The 7,500-nt window shown below is 48.8% G+C and overlaps 3 protein-coding genes across 3 annotated transcripts in view; 2 read left to right on the top strand and 1 right to left on the bottom strand.

Annotated features, from left to right (window-relative positions):
* LOC142990027 (C-type isolectin Sp-CL4-like) overlaps window positions 1–173 on the top strand; it is a 1,843-nt gene extending 1,670 nt beyond the window's left edge. The window contains exon 6 of the mRNA XM_076139731.1: window positions 38–173. Coding sequence (XP_075995846.1) covers window positions 38–108 — 71 coding nt within the window. The 3' untranslated portion in view covers window positions 109–173. The remainder of the gene's footprint in view (window positions 1–37) is intronic.
* Window positions 174–731: 558 nt separating this feature from the next.
* LOC142990017 (dual specificity protein phosphatase 12-like) lies at window positions 732–4,181 on the bottom strand. Its single transcript, XM_076139722.1, has 8 exons — window positions 4,054–4,181; window positions 3,465–3,729; window positions 3,164–3,277; window positions 2,836–2,954; window positions 2,660–2,747; window positions 1,813–1,904; window positions 1,420–1,511; window positions 732–974 (listed from the first exon to the last, which is right to left on the bottom strand). The coding sequence occupies exons 2-8, from the start codon at window positions 3,725–3,727 to the stop codon at window positions 831–833; spliced, it is 912 nt and encodes a 303-aa protein (XP_075995837.1). The 5' UTR covers window positions 3,728–3,729; window positions 4,054–4,181; the 3' UTR covers window positions 732–830.
* A 1,143-nt stretch (window positions 4,182–5,324) lies between these two features.
* Window positions 5,325–7,500, top strand: part of LOC142990018 (uncharacterized) — a 7,170-nt gene continuing 4,994 nt past the window's right edge. Inside the window, exons 1-2 of the mRNA XM_076139723.1 lie at window positions 5,325–5,679; window positions 7,241–7,357. Coding sequence (XP_075995838.1) covers window positions 5,592–5,679; window positions 7,241–7,357 — 205 coding nt within the window. The 5' untranslated portion in view covers window positions 5,325–5,591. The remainder of the gene's footprint in view (window positions 5,680–7,240; window positions 7,358–7,500) is intronic.

Raw genomic sequence — 7,500 nt, 5'->3', positions numbered from 1 at the left:
GCCTCCGTGTGTGTGTGTGTGTGTGTGTGTTCTGCAGCTTGGGGACTCTGGAACGACCAGCACTGCGGGGCCAAGAGACCCTTTGTGTGCGCTGTCAGGTGCCCATGATGCGTTTCATCTTCAGTAACGCCAACACATCTGTTGACATTCACACTAATAAAAGTGTAATCGTCCGTTCTGCTTCCTGTCCTTTCTCTCACACACACATGCACAGCACTTTAGGCAGGAATGAAACTAACAGAAACTACTCACATGATCCCACATGATGACATCACTGCATTTAGAAATGGAGACAAACTTTTGAGATGATTAGAAAATGTCCACCTGATGGCGACGTAGGACAGGAGAAGCGTCTTCACCCTCCACCAGGGGGCGTGATGTTAGGGTTAGTCCCCAAAAGGTCTCGCTCTCATGTTTCTATGTTTATGATCATAAAAAAGGGAATTTCAGCAACAAAACATAAACACGACCCCGACAAGCCTGGAGGGTCAGGGGTCACACATCAGGTTCTATTAACTACAGGATCAAATGACACTGGGAATATTCATGAGCTAACTTGTTGCCATAGTGATGAAAAGCAGCTGATTGGTTGATGATAAACAACATGATGACCAATAGAATGACCACTGGTATGAAAGTGGAACACAGAGGGTTAAAACGGCACCGACACAAACACACGCCAGTCGCTATGACGACGACGACAGTTTAGCAGCTTTAATGAAACAGAATTCTGATTCTGAGTTTTTATTTGACATAAAGATGTTAAATACATTTACATTCATAAGAAACTGCCTCAAAACAACCAATCAACACGCGTGTGCGTGTGTGTGTTATCTGTGAGCGTGGAGCTGCTGGATCTCATCCACTCGGTTTCGGTGCAGTTGGAAAGCAGGAGTGACCCAACGACCGCACGAACACTGAGCGCCGCACCAGCTAAAGGAGCCTAGCTTACAGCTACACTTAGGACACAACAACTACACACACACACACACACACACACACACACACACACACACACTTATCATGAGCTAATGTTCATCATTGATCCAAACGTTTCAATGTTCTTCACATGAAAACTAATCCAGGCATAGTTTAAACCTTGACACTGCTTTGTTGTGCAAACGCGTGGTTAAGCTCCAGATCTGGGCTGTACTCTCTGTATGTGGATGAATGAGATGATGTCATGATCCTGGACCTCTAGGTTCCTCTAAGCACTTGTTGGAGTTGTTGTCATAGCAACATAACCCCTTATTCAACGTGATCAGGACGAGATCACACTCCAACAACATGGCCGCCCTGTGTCTAAGTGAGGTGTGTGTGTGTGTGTGTGTGTGTGTGTGTGTGTGTGGGCAGCATGAGCAGATGCATCCCAGCTACACACTCTCTAAATGTAGACATGGTATCCATGACGACACTGACCTGCCCATCCATCACCTCCAGTAGAGCTCGTTCCATCCACTGCACCGGCTCGATGAAGTAGGAGGTGCAGCGGAGCGACACACAGGAAGGGTCTGTAGAGAGAGGTCAGAGGTCAACATGAGCTCTAGAGCCTAAACACCTTCATGGATCTTTTGATGAGCGTTCATTAGTGACATAAGAACAAGCAGCTCTGTTACTAAACTACACTCAGCTGATCGGACAGAGTGGACAGATCTCCAGTTATTGATTACAGGATATTGATCCGGTCAGTCTGACTTCAGTGTAACCAGCTGTGTTATGACATGATGATCAGACACACACACACACTCTGTCACAGAGGACTGGCAGGCCTTGGTGGAGGTATGACCTCAGTGCTCAGGTGGTTCTTCTTACCTGAGAGGTCACTGGACTTCTTATGGCTGAAGGCTGAGGCTCCTCCTCCTGCTGGGTGACTGAGAATACTGGAGCCACGGAACAGAGAGCGTCTGCAGAGGAGAGGAGGCCGTGACTGAGACCAGGGTCACACCAGGGTCAAACCAGGGTCACACCAGGGTCACACCTGGGTCACACCTGGGTCACACCTGGGTCAAACCAGGGTCACACCAGGGTCAAACCTGGGTCACACCTGGGTCACACCTGGGTCAAACCAGGGTCAAACCAGGGTCACACCTGGGTCACACCTGGGTCAAACCAGGGTCAAACCAGGGTCACACCAGGGTCACACCAGGGTCACACCAAGGTCACACCAGGGTCAAACCAGGGTCACACCAGGGTCAAACCAGGGTCACACCAGGGTCAAACCTGGGTCACACCAGGGTCACACCAGGGTCACACCAAGGTCACACCAGGGTCAAACCAGGGTCACACCAGGGTCACACCAGGGTCACACCAGGGTCAAAACAGGGTCACACCAGGGTCACGCCAAGGTCACACCAAGGTCACACCAGGGTCAAACCTGGGTCACACCTGGGTCACACCAGGGTCACACCAGGGTCACACCTGGGTCCCACCAGGGTCACGCCTGGGTCACACCAGGGTCACACCAGGGTCACAGCACTACACAGGATCATGACCCAAAGCTCTGTAGGGAAACTCGAGACACCCCCCCTTAACGGGAGAAGGGACGGAGAGAGAGACACACAGACAGACAGACAGACAGACAGACAGACAGACAGACAGACAGACAGACAGACAGACAGACAGTGACTCTCATGTGTGTGTGACTTTAGAAACACTTCACCTGCATTTCCTGCATCGATATGAAGCCTCAGAGGAGCTGCAGTGGGCGGGGTCTACAGCAAACAGCTCCCTGGGGATGTGCTGCAGCTCTACACACACACACACACACACCATTATGTTATGTGTGTGAGTGTGAGTGTGAGTGTGAGTGTATGTGTGAGTGCGTGTGTGTGTTACCTGTGTATCTCTCTGTGAGCTTGCTCAGTCTGAACTGTTTGTACAGAGGGCTGCTGGTGTTCACCTCACACTGCAGGGCTTCATACACACACAGCTGCTCCTCAAAACCAGGGTTCACCCTGACACACACACACACACACGTATTAGAGTCTAACTTCAGCTCAGATGTGCTTGCAGGAAGTTTCCCTTAGGTGTTTAGTGTTAGTGTCCATGTGACCTTTGACCTTCCCTGGGTGGTGAAGTGTGTGTGTGTGTGTGTGTGTGTGTGTGTGTGTTTTAAAGCTGTTGGGTGAGGCGTGGCGGTGCTCTGTGGTCATGTGTGTCTTACTGTACGTCCTGCTTCACGCCCTTCAGTCTGCCGTACGCCACAGCGAAGCTCAGCTGGTGTCGCTTCATCAAGTAGGCCGTTACCATGGCAGCACTACGGCTCCGCCCAGCCTGGCTGAAAGTCACACAGGAACACTTTGGAATAATGATATACTATTATATAATTACTACTTAACTCAATGTAATGTACTTCATACACACAAGAATTCATGATTAAATCCAGCAGCTGTGTTGGTTTGTGTGTTTATCTGTAATACACTGAGGTTTAGGTGAGTGGGCGTGGCTAACTGAAGGACCCTTACCAGTGAACGAGCGTAGCCCCGCCCCCCTCCGCCGCTTCCCTGATGAAGCTGAACGAGTCGTCCATGTGACTCAGCAGGTCAGAGGTCGGATCATCCAAAACATTGATCCATTTCCTGTGAAAGTCCCTGTCCGGAGGAAGCAGAGGGGCGGGGTCTGCCGAGTCCACAGACAGAATGTGAGTGACAGCAGCCTGGGCCAATCCCTGGCCGTCGCTCAGGTCGGCTGCCGTGCCGATATAAAGAGCCGAGTCCACCAGGATCATGACTGCAGAGACAGGAAGTCAGTACATGTCAACCAGTCCAACTGTCACACTGGAACATCAACACTGAAGCTACTTTGGGAACAAAGTAGCTCGGCTGCAGCTTTAGTTGAAATCGTGAGTAGCTTGAAAAGCTACACTTTCAAAGCAGCTTCTTCAACGCTGCTTCAAGCTACAACTCCACATTCTGTCCCTGTTTTCATCTCATTCAGCTCAGTGTTTGTAGCGCCGAACAGGAAACGCTTCACGTGTGTGTGTGTGTGTGTGTTTTACTTGAACAGAAACGATAAAGATGCTTATTAAATGAATGAATAAATAAATAAATTCACCGCTCAGTTCACTGCGTCGCTCAGCTCGTGTCTGAATGAAGAAGAAGAAGAAGAAAAGCAGCAAAATATCTCCAGTACCGCGGGACACCAGCTTGTTTTGTCGGCCTTCAACAGTTGTCCGGTGGGAAACAAAGACAGAAAGAACATTTGTTCCGCGCCCGACTTTTCTTCCCTGAGAGGGAAAAAAACACATTAAATATTCTATTATTTCTCTTGTACAAGTACAGAGATGTAATTATTATATTGTATTATATTTAATTACATGTAATTATATTATATTATATTATATTATATTATATTGTATTGTATTATATTATATTATATTATATCATTGGAGGACAAAGCACCATGAGCAGAACAGAGATATCTTAAAGTCTAATCTAATCAGTCGATCTAACTGCTGTGTAATGTCCATGGAATGTTTGGATGTGTGTACTCTTATCCACTGGACTCTTCAGCTCTGCACAGCCGGTCCCCTAAAGCTTGGCAGTATCACACACTCATGTCATACATTTTTGTTTGCGACCTTCACACACTCTCAAAACAACTAACCAGGCGTTACAATTGTATTCCAGGCCTGGTTTGTGATTGACAGGCTTGTTGTAGGAAGTTTGTCAGTGCAGCATTTCTGGAGGAAAATCAGAGACATTTTCTCTTCTGGATGAATCTTTGTTGTTCCCGTTTCTTTGTCAGACGTTTCCTCACGTCTGTCTGGTGTCGTCACACACACAGAGTGTGAGCGGCTCTGAAGTCGCTGCCAGCTTCAGCCCTCAGTCTGCACACGCCTCACATCAGCTGCTCGTAAAGTTTAAGGACAGTCTTTAATCTGACCATCTGACCAATCACAGCACGCTGGGCCACGCCCTTCTGCAGGCCACGCCCTCCAGCAGGCCTCATTAAAGGACTGGCTGCCACACCTAATGAACCGCACACACACACACACACACACACACACACACACTGGACCAATACTAACCAGTGGCATCATGGTGTCTCAGCCCTGAAGTAAACAGAACAAGTATACACTTCTGTTCTGCTTTTCATCCAAACGTCCTGTAAACATGGCATCAACAAACACACACCTGTCATCCTGGGTCATACGTGATCCCAAAGTCTTCAGGTGATGAAAAACAACAAACACCCACGACTCTGAAGAGTTCAAAGTTGTTACTGTGTGTAGAGATTCATTAACTGCGTAGGATAATTACTCTCTGTGTGTGTTTGTGTGTGTGCGTCTTGTCTCTGTTGTCTCATATATAAGCGTGACAGACTGAAGCGCACACACACAGAGAACAGACTTCATACTGAGGAGGTAATACACACACACACACACACACACACACACACAGAGAACAGGCTTCATACTGAGGAGGTAATACACACACACACACACACACACACACACAGAGAACAGGCTTCATACTGAGGAGGTAATACACACACACACACACACACACACACAGAGAACAGGCTTCCTACTGAGGAGGTAATACACACACACACACACACATCATTTTTCTAACATTTGTCTCACTTAGATGAAGATTAAGATGATGAAGAGGATGATGAAGAGGGCGCTGTGGCTGCTGATGTTGGACCTCATTGTGACCTCGGCTGCTGGATCAGGTACACTGGTACTTTTGATGATGGAGCCGTACAGAGCATCTATAACATCTATAACATCTATATCTATGATCCACTCTTTACCTATGATCCTCATCATTATGATGATGATGATGGAGACACCAGACAGCGCTCAGGCTGCATCAGGACACCTGAGGGTGAGACTGGACCTGGGGTCAAGGAGAGACAAGCTCATTACTGATGTCCACAGGGACAGGGGAGAGAGAGAGACAGACAGACAGACAGACAGACAGACAGAGAGAGACAGAGAGAGAGAGAGAGACAGGGGGGGAGAGAGAGAGACAGACAGACAGACAGACAGAGAGGGGGAGACAGAGAGAGAGAGAGAGACAGGGGGGGAGAGAGAGAGAGACAGACAGACAGACAAAGAGAGAGAGACAGAGAGAGAGAGAGAGAGAGAGAGACAAGCTCATTACTGAGAGAGAGAGAGACAGAGAGAGAGAGAGACAGGGGAAGAGAGAGACAGGGGAAAGAGAGAGAGAGAGAGAGAGAGAAAGAGAGAAAGAGAGAAAGAGAGAAAGAGAGAAAGAGAGAAAGAGAGAGAGAGACAAGCTCATTACTGATGTCCACAGGGACAGGGGAGAGAGAGAGAGAGAGAGAGAGAGGGGGGAGACAGAGAGAGAGAGAGAGACAGGGGGAGAGAGAGAGAGACAGACAGACAAAGAGAGAGAGACAGAGAGAGAGAGACAAGCTCATTACTGAGAGAGAGAGAGACAGGGGAAGAGAGAGAGAGACAGAGAGAGAGAGACAGGGGAGAGAGAGAGAGAGAGAGAGAGAGCGTGAGAGAGAGCGAGAGAAAGATGGAGAGAGACAAGCTCATTACTGAGAGAGAGAGACAGGGGGGAGAGAGAGAGACAGAAAGAGAGAGACGGGGAGGAGAGAGAGAGACAGAAAGAGAGAGACGGGGGAGAGAGAGAGAGAGAGAGGGAGAGAGAGAGAGAGACAAGCTCATTACTGATGTCAAGACAGAAAGAGAGGGAGAGAGAGAGAGAGCGTGAGAGAGAGAGAGACAGAGAGAGGGAGAGAGAGACAGAAACAGAGACAGAGACAGCGAGAGAGAGAGAGAGAAGGAGGGAGAGAGAGAGAGAGAGAAGGAGGGAGAAGGAGGGAGAGAGAGAGAGAGAGAGAGAGAGAGAGAGGGAGAGAGAGAGAGAGAGAAGGAGGGAGAAGGAGGGAGGGAGAGAGGGAGGGAGAGGGAGACAGGGGGCTCCTGGAGCAGCTGGTCATGCAGGTAGTTTAGGGAGCAGGTAGACAGGTAAACAGATAGACAGGTAAGCTGATGATGTTGCAGGTTTGGTTGTAAGTAAGTAGGTGTATGTGTACCCTGTATGTATGTGTGTGTGTGTGTGTGTGTGTGTGTGTGTGTGTGTGTGTGTGTGTGTGTGTGTAAGAGGAAAAATGTCAGATTGACGTGTTGGCATGGTGATGTGTTTGCGTGTGATTGGACCACATAAAGTTTCCTCCTCTTCTTCTAAATGTCCTGAGATGTTTACATGAGCAGGTCTGAATCATGATGTAATCATGTTTCATGTTTCCTCTGCAGGCAGCTGTGTGAGTCGCTGTGGAGAGTCGTTCACTAGAGGGCAGCAGTGCACCTGTGACTACAGCTGTCTGCGCCATGACGAGTGCTGCCACGACTTTGAGCTGGTCTGCACCGGGGGTAAGACTGTGTGTGTGTGTGTGTGCGTGTGTGCGTGCGTGCGTGCGTGCGTGCGTGCGTGTTGGTGGGGGGGGGGGGCAGTATCATGGGAAACTCAGTTTCGGCTTCTCCTCTAATTTTTTTATTTCTTCCATTCTTCACCT

The sequence above is a fragment of the Genypterus blacodes genome, unplaced genomic scaffold (assembly GCF_046128005.1).
Source record: "Genypterus blacodes isolate CSIRO-AG114 ecotype Tasmania unplaced genomic scaffold, CSIRO-AGI_Gbla_v1 ptg000447l_1, whole genome shotgun sequence".
NCBI lineage: Eukaryota > Metazoa > Chordata > Actinopteri > Ophidiiformes > Ophidiidae > Genypterus > Genypterus blacodes.
The sequence above is the reverse complement of the archived record's forward strand: the minus strand, read 5'-3'. Positions and strand labels throughout refer to the sequence as shown.

Excerpts from the sequence above, each read along its gene's own strand:
- LOC142990017 (XM_076139722.1), bottom strand. The coding sequence starts at position 3,727 with ATGATCCTGGTGGACTCGGCTCTTTATATCGGCACGGCAGCCGACCTG. Across the intron at positions 2,748-2,835 it reads GCTCACAGAGAGATACACAG|AGCTGCAGCACATCCCCAGG; the intron begins GTAACACACACA and ends GTGTGTGTGTAG. Across the intron at positions 975-1,419 it reads TGGAGGTGATGGATGGGCAG|TTGTTGTGTCCTAAGTGTAG; the intron begins GTCAGTGTCGTC and ends GTGTGTGTGTAG.